At 39.3% G+C, this 19762-nt stretch overlaps 1 protein-coding gene across 1 annotated transcript in view; it reads right to left on the reverse strand.

Moving 5' to 3' along the window:
• Positions 1-237: 237 nt before the first annotated feature.
• Positions 238-19762, reverse strand: part of GAK (cyclin G associated kinase) — a 66075-nt gene continuing 46550 nt past the window's right edge. Inside the window, exons 23-29 of the mRNA XM_015849558.2 lie at positions 19489-19659; positions 13124-13258; positions 12654-12773; positions 9151-9363; positions 7334-7482; positions 6120-6296; positions 238-4671 (exon numbers count right to left, since the gene is read on the reverse strand). Coding sequence (XP_015705044.1) covers positions 4570-4671; positions 6120-6296; positions 7334-7482; positions 9151-9363; positions 12654-12773; positions 13124-13258; positions 19489-19659 — 1067 coding nt within the window. The 3' untranslated portion in view covers positions 238-4569. The remainder of the gene's footprint in view (positions 4672-6119; positions 6297-7333; positions 7483-9150; positions 9364-12653; positions 12774-13123; positions 13259-19488; positions 19660-19762) is intronic.

A 19762-nucleotide genomic window follows, 5' to 3' on the forward strand; every position in this document is an offset into this window, starting at 1 on the left:
CTGAGATTCACCAAGGTGGGAACCACAGCTCAGCTGAGTCCTCCCCTGCTCCCAGTCACCACACACTGGTAGCTGGAGCTGCTCTGCACCAGGGACAGACTCAGGTGATGGGAATTCATACATTCCTTCAACAGCTTCTGCAGGTCAACCACCCGCAAGTTCTTGACAGAAAGTGTCAGATTCAGAGAACAGGCAACTGTACAGAACTATTCTGAATCTATTTACAAAGCATTCATCGCAACTGTTAAGACAAAGAGCTAAGGAGCAACAAAGTTCCACAGTTATGTATCCCCTGAAATTTTCTTGTGAGCAGCAAAGAAAATGATGGCCAATAACCACCAAGGTGTATTGACACTGCTGAGAAACTGCAGCCTGGCTGTGGGAGCTGCGTGCTCTGAGCAGCCCAGTGATCCCAAAGGGCAGCTGAGATTGCAGTTACGCTCAACCTCTGCTTTGGTTCATGCAAAACATTAACCCCTTGCATACAGCTTAGAGATGGTGTGCATTCAGGAAGGAGCTGCTACTTTGTGCTTGGCAAACAACTTTAGAAGGACTTTCTACAATCAGCATGAAAATGGAGGTAAAACAAGGCATTTTTCCATGCACACTTAATTACCTTCACAGGTGTAGCGCCAAAGACCTTGCCACTGCTCCAAGGAAATGTTAACACATACGGAATGGAGAGGCTACAACAGTGCTATGACTAATGAGCAAACTGGGCTTTAAGTGATAACAATGAAGAGGAACTTCTCCTCCCAACCTTGATGCCTGGAAATCCATATCCGCACTCAACACTGAGCTCAACTCTGTGATTTTAATAGCAATGTTAATGCTTAACCTCTTGCTTTCTTTTCCCTTCCCTGCTGTTAAGTTCAGAGAAATCTGACAGCACTAGGAAGCACAAGACAGGCATGCACAATGTTAAAGACACCAAGTGATTTCCCCAACACGCACAAAACATTACCCTTCCCCATTTGGCAGGTCCCTGCCACATGCACTCTCCACTCCAACTCCCTTCTTTGCAGATTTCTATTCTAAAAGAGAAGTTGCCAGATTCTCCAGACCTAACAACAATATAACACAAGCAACTTAATTCAGAAATAACTAGTGGAAAACTACCCTAATTCAGAAATAACTAGTGGAAAACTACCCTGCCATTTCATAGGCCCTACTTCATAGAACCTTCTGCAAAAACCCCAAGCACCTGGTTAATGCCACCTATCCATAACCAGTCAGGAACACTTCTGAAAGAGCTGGAATTGCAGGCAACAGACCTACTACCCTAAAAACACAGGGACAGGTCAGTAAAGGGAGAACTAGAACACATTTGTGACACAGTACAGTTATAGTCCAGGTGTCTTTCTCTACTCCTCCCTTAATTTCTGCGGCACGCTTTTCCTTTGCTCTCAATACTACCACGTGAAGCTACTCAATTTTAGGAACTGGATCTGGGAAGACTGCAAAGAATGAACTGTAGCAACAGTCTGTCATTACGAAGTAACAACAAACGTGGGCCAGAGGCATCAGGACCTGCTGGAAGAATTCAGGAGATGCTTCACAATACCATTCAGCATTCCCACAATACCAGGATTTACCTCAAACCTTGCAATCAGCAGCAGCAGGCAAAAGGCCTCGCTTTTGAGACTCACACCACGCAGCTCTCAACTAATAACGAGCTTGAGGAAGGGAAAAGCCCTCACTGCCTGTCTGAGTTGTGGGTTTTGTTGTTTTTTTTTTGGCTTTTTTTATTTTGTTTTGTCTTTAACCATTTTTAATTACTGTTTCAAGATAATTTTAAAAAAGAATTCTTAGACATCCTTCTTCCAAATTACCTTCTCATTTAAAACTAGTATCAGAAGCAAGGTAAGCCTACATACAATTTTGAAGTTCCTTCTTCCCACATTCACTTAACTCAGAACACTTAGTTTAGGCTCTAACTATGAGGCTCCTTTTCTGGTCTTCCTTCTCCTTTATCTTACACTGAAAACACAATTTCACTTTACTGCATTCATCACTTAAATCTTGGCAATTTAAACATTTTTATTTACTTTTTAACTGTGCCATTTAACTGAATTGAATACAAGGACGCAAAAGAACCATATTTCAGTAAAACCCAAACTTCAAAAGTTTACTGAACTCTGAGCCTCTCCCAGATCCCTCACACCAGAACTTCAGCAGAAAGGAACAGGGCAGAAGAACCAGACAGCTCCTTCACTGAAGATGGGAGCTGAGTAAGTGGTAATTTAAGGGTTTCTGTACAAATGGCTGTGGATCATTCCAAGAGCCAAATCTCATGAGTTTCCATAATATTTAAAAGGGGGAAACCAATTTGCAGAAACCCTCAGTTCCATATAAAAACACTCACACTCTTTTTTCCCTGCTCAATTGAAAGCCTAAAGTTCTTCCTTGATGTTCAAGAAAGCTTTTGCAAACAGGAGTTGACAAAAAAAAACAGAGAAATGTAGTCACCATACAAAAAAAAAACACTGCCAAGCAAACAAAGCAGAGGAAGATACTTTCCTCCAAAACTTTAGTTGTTTTTAATTGTGCACAGTTCAAGAAGAGCACAAAAATGCCTCAGTTTAGATTCTCGTATGTGTTGAAAGTGATCTGGACTTTTAAAGTACACTTCACATCTTTTCCTTTACAATGAAGCAGCTCTTTAGAAAGATTTTCTCTCAGATGAGCACAGCAGTGCAGACATTACATGCCTGTTTTGTAACTTATTACTATATATGGTTTACCTTAGAACTGTAAAAAAAAAAAACCCACGCAGGTCTCTGACATTCATCTTGCCACAAGCCTTTGATTTCTAATGACGCAGACAACCAGGGAGAAAAAAAAAAATCCTAATTCTCATCAGATTTCTTGCTTTTTGGCTGTGTCAAAGCCACAACTGAACTACAGCTGATACTGTGAATAACATACAACCTTCCTGATCCATTGTGGTTCCAGGTTTCCAACTCCAAAAAAATTACAGTAGTGGAACATATATATGCAAATATACATAACTCTGTTGACAAAAGACTGTGCAAGTAGTTAAATGTGTCAGAGCTTAGAGACTGAATTGTACCCTGCATTCACAGTCTAAGTCACTGGCTTGGCAGTAGAAAACTGCATCCAACACACTATCCAGGTGGCATTAGAATATTCTTTTCTCCTGTTCAGATGCTGCTCAGCTGATTTTACCATAGGTTGTTACAGCTTCCCTCTCAGTTAAGCATGAAGAACAGCTAAAATGTCAAGATTAAATGACTTTTACCATCTGAATGCCAAGCTTCACTGTTTTGAGAGACTGCTACCAAGCCTTAATACAACAGTACTGATCTTTTCAGTACTGACATTTTCAAAGTTGATTTGAGGATTGCATTCTGTTATGGTACAGAGCATAACAGTCACTGGTCAACTGTATTCACCTACCCCAAACCAAGTGAGCAGCTGCTATCCAAATGCAGATGAAGAAAACCATGGCAAGTTCTGTTGTCAAGCTGAACTAGATCATCTTGTATTAGCTGGTGCATGGAAGGGGATGAGCAGAAATACAACACTACCAATACATCCCTGTTTGCACATACACTGATGTCATGCATATCTCCAAACACAGAAATCCAGACATGCAGCAAAATACAAAATACTTTCTACATGACAACAAGTAATGTAGCTTTCTCGTAAGAAATCAAAGCAGAGCAAAATGTTCTGTGCTTCCACATCAAGTCTCAAAAAAACATTTCTATCAGAGTATCTTAAGCCCAATGGAAGCCACGTGCCACTGAAATCAGAAGAAAATGATACTTAAAGAACTAGTAACAAAAGCACTGGTAAGAGTAATGCCTCCCAAAGGTTCACAATAAATAACAAAACAGCAAGAGCATGCAGACGTTAAAGCCAAGATTTGTTTCTAGCTTCATAATGTAAAGAATAATTAAAAAAACTAAAAAAACAAACAAACAAAAAAAAACCAACAAGAACAACCCTGGTTGACTTTCCCCACAATTGAGTTCTTTTTGGCTAACCTATTAATTTATTGTAAAGAACACAGGTATTGTCAGAAAATATTTACAGAATGATTATCAGATTGATTACATAAAACACAGATGAAAATATACATCTTCAGGTTTGAAACAAGCCAAAGAAATTCACTGTTGATAACTAAAGCACTTCAAATAAGGCGACAGGCACAAAACAAAACTGAATCTCAAAAACTACTGAAAAAAAAAAAAAAAAGGAAGTGTAAAGGGAAAGGTAAAGCAAAGATCAATAGAATTGGAATGATTTAGAATTGATCCAAGTGTGCCAGAGACCACGGAAAAAATTCTGTTTTGCTATATATAAAATCTGAAAGAAAACGTTTATCCCCAGACCATGATTTCTTCAAGTACTGAGCAGCTGTTTTCTTAATGCATCTACGTAATGCTTTGTACTTTACGTCTTACAAAATAAGTCACCACATTTAAGTGCGTACTGCAAACCGTGCTGAAATCATGGAAAAGCACTTCATAAATCATAGGCGAACAGATCGCAGCAATGCTCAGCTCCAGTTTTTGGAAGTAGTTCAAAAAGCGATGAACTTTAGAAGAGGGACTTAGACCCCTGGTTTTCAAATTCCGACCACGCATCACTCAGTTCCATGAAGATCATTTTGGCATACTGCTCATAAGGTTGTCCTGTTGCCTGAAAACAAAGAGAACATTAAAACCATAAATATACCAGGGATCTGTGCCTTGTGAAGCATCTCAACCTTTTTTTTTTTTCCCCTCACTTGCTATCATAGTAAACAACACCAGACTGCAGCGTGAGTAGCATTTTCAGGCACACAGCACTGCCTCCTTTTACCCAACATTGCTATGAGTGCTTCAAAGCCTTGTTTTCCTAACATTACTTCAAACTTCAGTGCTCCCCCGAAGTAATTCAGACTTAAAGATTATTTACAAGAAGAAGAGCTTAGAAAATGTTTCAGCTAACAGCTCAAAACCCAAAATCCAGTCATTTTAGGAATAGCTTCCTGACAGTCCTTGTAGTATCATACAGTAATGCAGTCAGCATTAACTACACATAACTGCCTGTTTGTTTGTCCCAGTGCTTGACAGAAGAGAGACAGCACATTCCTGATTCCCTGCTTCTGGGCCAGCCCAACCCCGTGGTAATTAAAGATGTATTTCCACATGACACAAAGAGCAACAAGGCTCTTTACAACACTGAAGAACAGCCTCAAAGGCACCTCTCCATGCCTCTGCCCTTCTGCTGCTTGGCTCTTGCTACACACAACACACTGATGCTTTTGTGTGCTGCTGTAACTCTGGATGTCTGAAAGAAAAATAAGGCCAAAAACAAGAATGCTTCAGAAAGGCCTTGCAGAAAGCACCAAGAATGGCACTAAGTTGGATGGAACCACACAGCCAGGAACAGGAAAGAGGGAAGGAAAGAAACGTCCTGTTTCTTTATTATGGATGCAACAGACACAGGACTTTGACAGCTACTCACTAAACCATCAGAGGTAACCTTGAAAATTCAAACTAGGTATTATTCAACACTTACCCTTAATACATAAAACACAGCCTAGAGGAATAACTCAAAGCAAGAAACTATCTTCTTGTGCTGAAATACAGCAGGAAAGTGTACTAAATACTTAAAAAAAAAAACAAAAAAAACAAGTAAAATATTATGTTTAGTGCACTTTTTTTTTCAGTTGGCGAGTAATTTCCAAGAAGGATGTTTCATGGGTTTCCCTACCAGTTTTGCTGTGGCAGTCCCTTGGTCTTCATGCACTGGCAAAAGCCCTAGAAAACCTAAATGCACAGATGGCAGAAATAAAGCAGGATCTATTTGTTACCACTAGATCTGCCAGAAGCCAGACAAGATCACCTGATTTCAGTGGCTAATTACCTTCCAGAGATATTTTACTTGATAAAATTTTATCCGGTGAATTTTGTGCTGTGTCAGGGTGACATAAAAATCATGCACAACATGGATACAGCACTTGAGAAGACAATGGGATTGAAGCCAAGAGCACCTAGGATCCCTGACAAGATGGACACTGCAGCATCCATCAAGGACTTGTACAGCACAGTAAAAAGAGTTTCTGTTCCTTCTGTCTACAAACACCAGAGGAAAACACTTACCTTATCTGGATGAACTACAAGCACTGCTTTCCTGTAGTACTTCTTCACTTGTTCGGGAGTTACTAGATCTGCCATGCTAACTGGTTTCCATTTATTTTCCCCTTCCCAAAGGACTGTATGAAGAGTAGATATTAATGCTCTGATATTCCTCTCCTTTCCTTCAATCCATTCCAGGATCTGGGAAAAACAGAATGCAAAAGAACTGAATGCAGCAGTGCAAGCATTATCTGCCTGTTTAGAGATGCAGCTCTCATGCTGCACAAGATTAAGACCCAAGTACAGTAGTGTTGTTGTATTCAACACCCCAGTTCAGTTGTCTCACTACATTCATTCTTGAATCCAGATATTAGCAACTAGAAGTGATACATTCGCTATTACGTTAACTTGTGCTTATCAGCTTAGTATAGAAATTATCATTAGAAAAGAAACTGAAACAGTTGCACATTATAAAACCCTGTACAATTAATGACAAGATAATTGAAAGGAGTAATTAAAAACATCTGTTGATTACACTACCTCCCTGCCAGGGCAAAATATTTGTTTCCTAAGATTCTCTCCTGATTTGTACAGAACTTTCAGTTCATGTTTGCCAATAGTTAATACTTACTTAACCCTTTGCACCCCTGCAGATTACTTCTTTCAGACATCCCCACAAAACTCAGAATAACTATTCACTCCAGTGACTTCACAACAACACTAAAAACATATTATACGTAATATTATCAACAAAAAATCCAAACAGGCGATCACCCCTCATTCTGGCACCTATTTCTACCAACAGAAGCAGCACTGGCTAACTGTCCAGTGCAGGTGGTCACCCTCAAGAAAGCTATTCTCATTTGTCCTTTAAAAGTTTTGTGTTACTCGTTAAGTCCATCTTTGTTTGCTAAGGGGATGCTTGGGAACACTGAAGACAAAGAACAGTTCGGACATCAGAAAGTGTACAAGGTACATTCTTATGTTTGCCAGGCTCAGTTGAAAGAGGAACTTGCATTCCTTTCACACACTTGTTGCTCTTGTTCCTACTGCTTTATTACAAGCTGACGCTTGTTCATGCTAATTAACTTACTACTGTGTAAGATACAGTTATTTAAATATAAACAAAACTTTCCCCCCTCTGCTTTACTATATTTTGTCTTTCAATGTATCCTTCTACTTTGAACAAAGTATCTTAGACATACACTTAAGTATGTCTTAAGTCTGTTTTAACAAACCTTCAGTTTTAAGGGGTCCATATCTTTAGACATTTCTTGTTTCCTCATCTCAGCAATAGTTTTTGGCCCCTTTTTATCAGATTTTGCTGAAAAGCCTTGATTAGATAAGAGATCCTCAAAGTCATTGGCTGAAACTTTTGGCTTTTGACCTGTGAGAGGAGAAAAATGGTAAATAAAATTAGGTGGGAGAACACATTAGCTGTGGAAACACACTGCACTCAGATATGCCTGCATGACATTTATTACTACCAGAAATATTCCTCAGCTTAACAAACTCCATAAGGTAACAGAAGGACAGAAATAAAAAGTCATTGAGAAGTTTTCAGTCCAGTAAAACAGGTAATCTCCAATGCATATTTGTGACTAAATGCTCGCATGTTCTGTTCTCTCAAAAACTGAGTAGATCTGAGGGAATACACATTTGTCTATTAGTGAGTTTGGAAACAGTTTTGTTATTCTACTATGCAGTAACTTTAAATGTTGTGCTGCAGTTTTTCAGATGACTGAATACTTAATGGTTTAGTCAGAAATGTCAGTGAATTTAAGTACGTTGAAATTTATGCAGAATAACAAACAACCAACAAGGACAGTTATGGCACTGCTATAGAACACACATTTTAGAGAACTGCAGGACTGAAGTTGGGTGAGATCTCTGCATGTTACCTCGCACAATCCTGATTCAGAACAGGGACAACTCAATGAATTGCTCAGAATTGTATCATGCTTATGTTCACCTGTTTTTGAGGTATTAATCACCTGCTAAATCATTTAATGTGACTGGGGCAAATAAGTGTCTCCTGCAGAGGCCTGGTGTCACGATGGGGCAAGCACCAAGTGCTCTAAGGGCATTTGGTCAGGCCCTGGTGCAATGCTCCCTGGAACAGGTGTGTGGGGCAACCTGCAGAGCACCAATGAGGTTGGAGGGCATGCCATGGTATTCTGGGGGCATGGTAGGATATATCAGGGCATGATGTGGTACAATGGAGCATTCTGAGGGCTCATGGCCCCATTCTGAGAACTCACAGCCCAACTGCCAGGAGTTGGACACATGATCCCTAAGAGTACCTTCTAACTTGGGATATTCTGATTCTGCAAGTAATTGCCACATTCCCAGGACAGTTTCAGCTTTCGACCTTGCTAATTGCACTTCCTTCCCCATTCTCTAATTGCATTTTCCTGTGCTGCAAACTGTGCCCACCAGTCTCACTCTGTCACCTCCTCCCAGACCTAGATCAGTATAGTTTCAACTTATGGAAGTACTTGCTCACCTATGTGCCAATGAAAGGACAGAACAATCCCAGCATCAGTATATCTGGGATTTATTCCCACCCCTGACAAAGGCTAATACAGAAAGAGAAAACACCCATTCTAAGAAATTTATTCCAAAAACAAATTTATTTGCTCCCCTTCCCATATGTTTGAAACAAAGGGAATCCTAGTAAGTTTAAGCTTATTTATGACCTATTATTCTTCAGGTAAGAAAAAGAGGTGCATCCTTTTGTCTATAAGCAACGCTATCAATCATTTCTCCTCACTACACTCATGCAAATTTACATTCTCAATCTACAAAAACTACTACCCGATTGGATAAGAGATTTTTCTGGCTTACGCCCAAACTTGCTAATATTTGGTCCATGGTCAGCTTGTCTATGATATTCTAGCATAGCTTTGCACCAGATTTGTCAAACATCCTCCTGACTTACACTAGATATGATCTAAAAGTAAACAAAGAAAAAGACCAAGGTACAAAAGTTTGAGGCTAACAGTGAATCTGACTTTGCACAAGCCATTGTAAGTAATGCTCTAAGAAAACTTACCAAAGCCTGGGGTTCTGACTCCTCTTTCTTCTCGTCCTCCAATAACACTAAAGTTGACTGTGTAGTTAGGTTTAGCTTGCGTACTAGGTTTAGTCTGGGACTGCCATGAAGTAGTTTGTGGTTTTGTGGGTTTCTGCCATTGACCTCCTGACTTCTGCGATGGAGCAGTTTTCTGAGCAAACCCACTAGTGGAGAATCCACCTGCAGAGGAACCTAAAGATAAGAACTAAATTAGTTGCTTAGCTTGATATCTGTCACTTGTTTAACGCAAATAAGACACTATGGCCTTAACATCGAACCATACAGTTTAGAGTGAATGCACTGCACAACAGAAAGCATTAAAAGATTCTCATTAACAACCTGGGTACCGGGAGCTAGAGCCATTATTAAAAGTCTTCCAGTCTTACACTAAGTTCCCAAGTGTTAGTTTATTCCAGAAGCATTCACTCCGTCTGAATGTGTACTTGCCAGAAAATAGCTCAGTAGTGACAGCAGTTCCGCCTTCAAATTTACTATACTTCAATGTCTGTTAATAGTGGATGCCCCATCCCTGGAGGCATTCAAGGCCAGGCTGGATGTGGCTCTGGGCAGCCTGGTCTGGTGGTTGATGGCCCTGCACATAGCAGGTTGAAACAAGATGATCTTTGAAGTCCTTTACAGCCCAGGCCATTCTATGATCCTATTATAAAAGACATTGAAAACTAATTGTTTTTACATCTATCAAGAAGATGCAATATATTGAGGATATTTTCACATGAATGCTTTCAAAGCCTCCTTAGTGGTCTCTCACACATCTGCTTGAGAAAGATATGTTTATATTACAGTAGCATTACCAACAAATGCTACACAAAACATAAAAAAACCCTGAATCATGTACAAGACAATGTAATGAACCATCTGTAAACTATAAGCCCATGTCTTATCAACTTAATACTGACCTGATTTTTTAGGACTTCATTTCCCTTCTTTTAGGGTGGTACAGAGACAGCTGCTTAGCAGCTTCATCAGCTACACACTTTGGGAAGAACATCCAAGACCTCTTTTCCTGTCCACAATACTCATTATAAATAAACTAAGCTAAATAAAAAGCTCCAACCTTTTAAATTAATTATTTAGCTTTTTGCCTAACTGATGAGAATGAATTCTAGGTACATTCTCAGCCATGCTGCCATTAGATTGCTCTTCACTGAAAGATTTCAGGAAATTCAGTTCCTTTGATAAGGTGCAGCATGAAACTTCCTGGCATACACCCACAAGAGGGAGAAAAAATAGTATGACTGCAGAATTTAGACACATCTGGATTTTCCTGCAAGGGGAACATTCCACATTCACACTTATGGTACTCCAAAGCAGAAAGCAACTTCTATCTGAACAGTTTCCTAAAAATTACAAGACAAATTCCAGATCAGTGGTCAAATACAATATTCATACAATAGAAAGCCAGCGATGAAGTTCAATACAAAATAAATACTAATGCTTGAAAGATGGAAAGCCTTCTTTGATCACTCAGTACTCAATGGCAAACTTACAATCCAGTCTCATTTGCTGGAAGAAGGTAAATGTTTATTTCCATCTCTACTTGTCTTCTTATCTGGCTGCTGCTGACTAGAACTGAACTTTCAGTACAAACTAATCCCAGGCCAGTTTAAATTGACTTGTTCTTGTTTCTATCCTTTTCCCCCTTTATTCACCCTAAAAATTCAGAAAAAACACCTCAGGTTCTCTGTTTGAGCACAGCAATGTAAACTTATCTTCCCAATGATTCCCCACACCTCCCCTCTCTGATAACACACTACAGCGACTAACAGTTACAAGGAACAGCTCATAGAAATAATGTCTCCCCAGAGCCAAATAAGAAATACCATCCTATAGCTCTGAATAGTTCAACTGGTAAAACCTATTACAGTAACACATCACCTGACAAAATTCCCTCCAGAAGAAGCAGAACTGCTTCCAGTCACTCCAATCTTCAATCGCTTTACCTTGTGAAATTTACAGAAAACAAGCCCTGCAACTATCAAAGCTCATGACCTCGCACACTAAAAAGTAATCTCATTCTACTGCTCTTTCAAAGCATTCCATGTTACTTCAGTCTTCAAGGCCAACCAATTCTTCCTATACTGCAAGCCAAAGGCCAACATCTGACTCTCAGCAAAACTTTTTAACAGCACATTCCAACTCTCTGATGGAACATCATTACAAGAAATAGAGTGCGTTAAGACCAGTTATCACAGATCACTACTCATGACTTACTACTAAGAGAACACTATAATCACCCTTAGCTACACACAGCACTACCAACTACTGAGTGTTCACTTGCATAACAACTCTTACAGAATAATTACTTGCAAGTCCAAAAACTCCTATAAAAAGACAATGAGTCCAAACTGCAGGCCTATGCCTCCTAAAAAACTCATTTCAAGCTTAAGATCAACTAGCCCTGTTACATCTGGTCATCTTTGTACGCAGTCATTCACATCTAGCCTGATAGCAAGTTCATATTTATCTGAAATTGCTGAACCAGAATACTCTTGCAAACTGTTTAACGTAGAGCAGCCTTAAGGATAATGCTTCAAGTTTAGAGTTTTGCAAGGCAGCAGAAAAGCCAAATACTGTACATTACCTTGTACTTAAATAAGGTGATTTCACCAAGAGCTGACTTAATATGCAATACTACCAGCCACAGCAACAGAAGTCTGTCACCTTCAAATTAACAAAAAGCGTATTTATGCAACTCAGCAACTACTACAGCCTGTACCAAACCATTTCTTGGATTCTCAATTGCCCATTAGCAGTGGCAGCATGATAACGAAAACCGAGGACTTCAGCTCTTTTTATTGCCTTTACTTTTTCTGCTGCTCATGCATATCCCTGGGCTAATTCATGAGTTTGTGAATACAACATCCTAGGACAGGTAGTACTGTGTGATATGCTTCACCTTGTACACAGCTGCAAATTGCCAAGTGTTTATAATGCTGATGGAATTGTGTAGAAGTGCTTATGATAAGCACAAGTCAGGCCCAAACATAACAGATGTGAGCAGCAGAGCTATGAAAGCCTACTGAATTCAAACGCAAGTACTGAACTGACCATTCTTTTTTTTTCTCAGTTAGGACCAAAATAAAAGGAATTTAATTCAGCTTTCCAATTTATATCCTTCACAGCACACTAACCACAACGTCAAATAAGAAAGCCTGTGATCAGTTACTGAATCAGGGACACGTGGTTTCTGCTACCTTCTCAACTAGATCTCACAAACAAGCTGCATCCTTTTTTGAAATCACAGCTGCAGTTACATCCTGATATACAATTCTATAAGTTTCACACCATCCCTGTAAAGGCTCCCTCTTTTCCTATTACCTATCTGCTCTCAGCAACTGCATAAAGCTTGTTGTTACCACTCAAAAGGAAACCTTATATAAGCTATCTTCATACAAGCTGTCAGTTATACTTATTGGAACAAGAGAAACATTAAGTTCAGACTTACAAAAGTAAGATCTTACCTGGAAGACTAGATCCAAGATTGCCCAGATCAGCAAAAGGATCAAAGTTCTGAGATTTAGCCTGGCTGAAAGACGAACCTGAAGACACACTGGACTGGCTCCCTGTGGTAAAAACTTGACCTGTAAAGTATGAAAACACATAATTAAGAGTACTTGGAAAGTGAGAAAACGAATAGAAGTACTATTTCATCAACTCCTCATGTACACCTCAGCAATCTGATGAAATTTCTTCTAATGAGAGGAATGACCATTGCTACAGACAATGAAGAGATTTGGTTCCTATGTCTTTAAACTCTGAAAATCTGAAGTGCCTCTACTTAAAGAGAGGCTTCAAGCACAAAGGCAATGACTTCTTTCTCAAAGAAACCAACCAAAAGGTGTGCAGACACGTTTGGCATTTCCATTTGCTAAAGTGATTAAGTTTGGAGTGTTCCTTCTTCCACTAGAGGGAATAATTTAAGTCATTGTACCTTCAAAAAGAGACTTCACTTGCGGTGATGCTACATTGCTGGCTGTTGAAGAATCTGCCCAAGAATCCCATCCACCTAAGAGATCCGGATGGCTCGTAGAGGACGATATTTTAGGTGGCTCTGGTGTCAAATTGCCTACAGAAAAAATATCCATTTTTATTCTTTTAAGAAAGCTGCCACAAAAATGAATACTTTGCTAATAGCAACAGAGCTTAACACATGTTCAGCTGGTCAACTATAAAGCCAGCTTAAAATTTCCCCGTAACAAATCACGTGTTCTCAAACAGGACTAAGGAGCGTTTTGCAACTGAATTACTTTAACTGAAATTCAAACATCCCACCAACTTCACAGAGAACTAAATTTGAGGCAATGCCATGTTTAACAGCACAGGTGTGTGGGATGGCTTCAGAGCACACTCCTGTTTCTACCAACACAGTAGGAAACCAAAAAGCAGCAATGCCTTGTGAAACAATGTTCTGTTTACTGAATGGTCTAGGCGTAACACAGGTGGTGCCAGACCACTGCAATTAGTGGATCTGCTTACACCACGCCTCACATGACAAAGCATATTTCCCTCCCCCCCAAAGAAAGCCAACTAAGGGGTCAGTATATTCATGAATGCATTGAATTAATCATCAGGATTCAGCAAGTGTCCTCTTCCAAAGAAAGAATAGGAGAATCTTTAGTTCAGTGAATAAAATGAACTTTCCTATGTGCAAAGCTAAACAACATATCAGCTGAAAACAGAACACTTGTTGTATGCAATGGTGCTATCATTAACTAGTAAAAAGGTACTCCTTCAACACAGCTTTGTAACTGCCATGCTGGCCCTTGCAAGTGATCACTCCCTTTCTCACACACAATATGCAAAGCGAGCCATAAAGAGTATTTGAAGCTGAGCACACCCCCTTTTGAAGCACACCTTGTAGACAGCCACAGTAGCAGCTTAGATATTGATTTTACTTCTACATCAACAGTCAGTGCTACAGCAAGAAGTGGTATTTCTGTAAAGCATTCCAAATACCTACAGTTTAGAACATTAACCCAGACTTTCTCACCCGAGTAGGAACATTTAGATACTTCAGATGTTTTGACTACTATTTTATGGCTTTTCTACTTCTCTCAGCTTCTCAACACTGCATCCTGAATACCGATATCAAATCACACAAGCTAGTTGACCTTATTTGAGGAAATACTTGGAAGCTTGTTAAGTAGCACTTTCACCACTACAATTCACTGTCTAATTCAATTAGAAGGTAACACTTCTAGTTACCTTCCAGTTTATGCAACCTTCCAGTTGCATAAAGAGCAAACCAGATGCTCAGCAAGAAGTATCTGCTGACAGCCTCCATTAAAGCCCTTTGCAGGTGCATGTAAGAGACATTAAAACAAAAGACACCACACAGCTGGGAAAGTCTGCTGAAGGGACAGCAGAATTTTCTGCCCTCCCCAGACTTTAAAGTCATCCGCCTCTAATACCAACAGAGAAATAATATTTGCCTCTCAGTACTCAGAACACTAGCTATCTGCTACACAATGGGCTAAAAAAGTTGAAGTATCTAATTGTCTATTCATCAGTTCGGACATCTTACGAACTACATGCCATTCCCAGACACTAAATGGGCCTGAAATTATTAGCTACCCTTGATTTTTAAGCTAGAGACAGTTTTGGCTTATGACCTCTACATTTAGATATTTTTCACATGGAGATGAAAAAGCTTTCAGCCACTTACTGAATAACGTTGTCCTGTGATAAAACTGTCCTGAAGGGGTATGACCAGACCACACACTGAATCCCTTATTTTTGTAGCCTAACACACTAGAATTTGTACAGATACATCAACATAAAGGATCAGCACAAAGAGTAAAATATGCTGTGCAGTTAAATGCAACAAAAGCTTAAGTACTTCAGAGCAGAACAAGCAGATCCACAGCAGCTTGGTTCCCTTAAGTTATTCTCTAAGAAGTGTCTTTGAAATCCTTTGTCATACAGCAGTAGCCACTGTAGGTGACAGCATGGTTGTTACTTACACAGCTCAAACTGTGCTAAGGTAGTAATCAGATCACGCTTTCCAGCTTCCCAAAATAAGAGATCTACCTTTTATTATAAACTACTCAACTATACATTAGGTTTTCTTTATTTAACTTGTCTACACAGGAAATCCTTTAATCACTGACAACAGGATTTCATATGAACCAAGGGCCTTGCTTATATCTTGCACATTTAAGCTTGCTTAGAGCATGACCAAGATCACAATCACCACAGAAACTTTAGGAGAAAGCCACATTGATCACATACGTTTATTTTGATCACTTTCCATCCCTGATTTATTTTTTTCATCTGACCAGCTCATACTCACAGAAGTCAGACTTCCATAAGCCACCTACTTTTGTACCCAAACAAACCAATTCAGTTCTCAAAAATGCTCACTGAACCTACAAGGAAAAATGGACACTCATTGTTCTATTGAAAATAGTTTGGTTTCATAAGTGTGGCCACTCAAGAACTGATAACCTGCTCTTAAATTTAAGTGAACAGCCATCTCATACCCCACCTTCTCTGTCAAGTGAAGAAAGATTTACACAGAAAATCCCATTTCCTTTTGACACACTGATGTGTGTAGTAAGTGATCAATATTTTTTTATATTATGGGACAGAACACTTTAACTGACCATATATTCTATTGAAAGTATCAGAATTAGTGCAGCCAGCAGGATCGGGGAAGTGACTGTCCCCCCGTACTCAGCACCAGGGAGGCTGCACCTCAAGTGACATGCTCGGTTTTGGGCTCCTCACTGCAAGACAGACATCAATATCCTGGAGTGTATCCAGAGAAGGGCAACAAAGCTCTGAGGGGTCTGGAGCACAGGCCTCATGGGGAGAGGTTGAGGGGCTGAGACTGTTCAGTCCAGAGAAAAGGAGGCTCAGGGGTGACCTTATTGCTGTCTACAACTGCTTGAAGGGAGGTTGTGGTGAGGCTGGAGTTGGCCTTTTCAACCATGTAACTAGCAGTAGGATGAGAGACAATGGCCTCAAGTTGTGCCAGCAGAGATTCAGGTTGGATGTAAGGAAAAGCTTCTCCAACAGAGAAGGCACTGGAACGAGCTGCCCATGGAGTGGTGGAGTCACCATCCCAGACGGTGTTCAAGAAATGCTTGGATGTGGTACTGAGGGACATGGCTTAGTGGGAAATACTGGTGACAGGAGAATGGTCAGACTGGATGGTCTTCTTGGAGGTCCTTTACAACCTTGGTAATTCTATGATTCTAGGTACATCTCCTACAAATTAAGATTACATTTTAAAGCTCTTTAAACTTTCATGACACATTGAGAAATAAGTCAAAAATCTTAGTTCTAGAACTACTGTTCATTGATTAGTTTTTCTCCTGATAACTATAGAAATTCAGTAATTGTTTACTACTAAAGAAAGCTTATCCACTGATCTATAATTCTAGACAACTACAACTACTCCAAGGAGACTCACCATATCCAGCAGTGACATTACTGATCTATTTCTAATGTGTTTAGTTCTCTCACCAACCAGCATTTGCACCTTCCTCTACTCTCTCCACACAGTTTTTCCAGGCCTGTCATTTAAGTGAACACTCTCCTTTGCAGTTTTTCAGTGCTAACTAGCAATTATCTCCTCACTCATTCATATTAAAAGCAAAAACTATCAGGATTCCTCATTTTCTTGTCAAAATTAATACCTGTGACAGTACCCATGAATGGGTAGAGTGTTAAGGGCTCAAATACATACTCATTTTCAGCTTAAAACACAGAAGGGCTGTCATTTGAAAGGTAAACTTAAAGAAAATGAATTTCTATCACAATTTCTTAACTTCCACATGAGTTTTGAAAGCCTGCATAGCAACAGTTTCAGTAACTCAATATTTGTAAATTTATAACAGTAAACTGAAGATGAGAGCATTTTTAGCATATTTTGCATATGTTGACAGAAACCTCTAGTGACTACATTAAAATAGTGGACAGGCTAATGCATTTTTCAGGGTAAAAGTAATCGAAGTCAGAAAAACAAAACATAAAACATTTAGCATGGAAGGTGAGTATCTCAAAATATTTTCTTCCTTCCATACTTGCACAAACATTACAGACAGTGAAACACACTGATGGTCTCCTTTGGTCCACAGATTAATATTAAGAGTGCAGAAATCACCACTTGTGTATTTTTTCCACCTTAAATTTTGCATGAAAGGGGGTTCTGCCAGTTAGGGCTTGAAAGACCTATCTCTGAAGAATGGCTGGTTGTACTGGCATCACTTCATCATAAGAGGATTAGGGGTGAGGGGTTTCAGAAGAAAAAGACAGACTCAACACTGCCCAACTGAAAGGCCAAGCGGCAAATAGGCACAGACTGAGAAACAAAGCTCAATTTAAACAGTGCTGTCTTTCCTGTAAAAGCAGTCACACACAAGCATGAGATGCACAGACAGGCTGTGGAGTCAGCAACCTCAGAGATTAAAAAATATAAATCAGAAAGGACACTGTTATGGGCAGCTTGTTCTACTTAACTTTGTTTTGAGCAGGTCAGTTAGGCAATCTCCAGAAGAGAGGGCTTCTGAAGTGAAATATAGTAGACACTATGTTTCACATACCACAACAAGATTTGTTGATCAAATCTTTTAACAGTTAAAAGAAATTATCATGTTTGGTAACTACAATCAACTGTGACCATGCCGTCAGAAGTGACAACCATACAACTAAAACATGCATCTACTGCTTTCTTCATAGGAATGAACACTTTGCAAATGAAGCAGCAAGAGGGGTCTTCTTGGCAGAATCCATCACAAAAGCAGCATAACTCCTAAATTTATGGTAGAGACAGTATTTGCATTGCTAGTCTTTTACCTAAAAGAGAAAGCCTTTACCAAAGCCAAGCAAATCCTGTATCTTTTTATCCAGTTCTTCTGTAGCTAAAACTCAAGACTACAACAGACGTAGAGCCAACTACATGTATTCTTTTAGGAAGGGCAACTCAAAACTGCATACAAGCTCTACGAAGAAAATGCTCTCAGTGTCAGGACAGAGCAATGTGATACCACTGTTCCTAAATACAACTTCATTAAGAGCACAGCAACACAGTTCTGAAGAAAATTATAACTGGTAAGTGATCTCCCTTTATCTCAATCACTAATTTTTTCACCTTTTCTTCCGCTGTTTTGAGGACAAGGGGGAACAAGAGCAAAGTTACGGACACCTGGCAGACAGCCATCGTTAACCACAGTGTCCTATCACAGTATCTTCTGTAAATGAAAGAAAGTTAATCCTAAGCAGTTAAGAAGATATATTAGAAATCAGCGCCATCTAAGAGTTATGTGTTTCTGAAGAATAACAACTGAAAAAATCGTAGAGGATGATTCTTCTATTCTTATTTGAAATGCCATCAAATCTTAACCACTTACAACTCCTTTACATATGATGCCATCCTTCTGAAAACCCCTGTTCAAACCTGTAGCCCTTCGCTTTCATTGTGTTCCTATCCTCTTGTTTCTAATAGTGATGGATAAAAGAATAGTTTTACAAATTCTATTTTTGTTAATTTGGATAAATACTGGCTAACAAGTCACAGAGTAACCCTGTACTTGCATCTTTTCTTTCAAAAGAAGATGAAAAAACTAACACCTCCAGCTCTGTGACACCATCATTTTTATAATGGCATATTTCTTTAAAGAATGAGCATGCTTAGCTGCTCTGTTAAACAACATTTCAGACATACAGGCGTAGGATGGAAATATAGAAAGAAGCAACAGATTACAAAGCTTTTTGTTTAAGGATAAAAAGGATAAATAGATTTCAAAATAACTACATGAATAAAAGGCTTTCTCAAGAATACATCAGAAATCAAAGGAAGCAAACAAGATTAGAGCATTACATAATGTATTCTAGAAGTATTATCAGGATACACACAGGTCAAGAAGGTTCCAGCTAGCTCCAGCCAGTGTATTTTAAAACCTGGCTATACTCTAGCTTTCTTGAACCATTCAGTTCTTTTCAAAGGCTTTCAGAAAGACTGAAATCTGAATACATTCAAAATGCTATCTAGATGATAGAACACTATAATTTGCAAGCGCTTAAAACCCTTAGTTTTAAGAGCTCTTGGAGGAAAATCCAGCACACAGCAGAAGGACGGCAATTCTAGAAATCCCCTTGCATCATAAATATTACAATCATATTATACAAGAAAACCTTGCTGCTTGGTACATGTGTGTCTGCTACAAGAACGTGGAGATAATGTTCACAGTAATCAGATCTATCAAAACACTAAACCACCCTGACTACAGCAAAAGACATGCACAGAGCAGCTGAAACTCCTGCAGAACAGAACACTGGAAGCACACTTACCTAAATTTAGGAAATCTGAGCTGGAAGAAGGTGGAAGTGAACTATGTGTAGAAGGAAACGTATTAGTTGTAGATGTTGTGCTTGGATTAAGGAAGTCCCCAAAAAGGTCTGGGCCTGACAGCGCTGAATTCTCAGAACTGGATGACATTGTAAATGGGTCAAAAGGATCAGCTAGGAAAGAAGAAAAAAATGAAATTACAACAAATTTTAGGAAAAACAAAATAGAAGTAGTACTTTGCTCCTTCAGGTGCAAAGACAGAAAGCATGACTATAC

Source organism: Coturnix japonica, chromosome Z (assembly GCF_001577835.2).
Source record: "Coturnix japonica isolate 7356 chromosome Z, Coturnix japonica 2.1, whole genome shotgun sequence".
In the NCBI taxonomy this organism is placed as follows: Eukaryota; Metazoa; Chordata; class Aves; order Galliformes; family Phasianidae; genus Coturnix; species Coturnix japonica.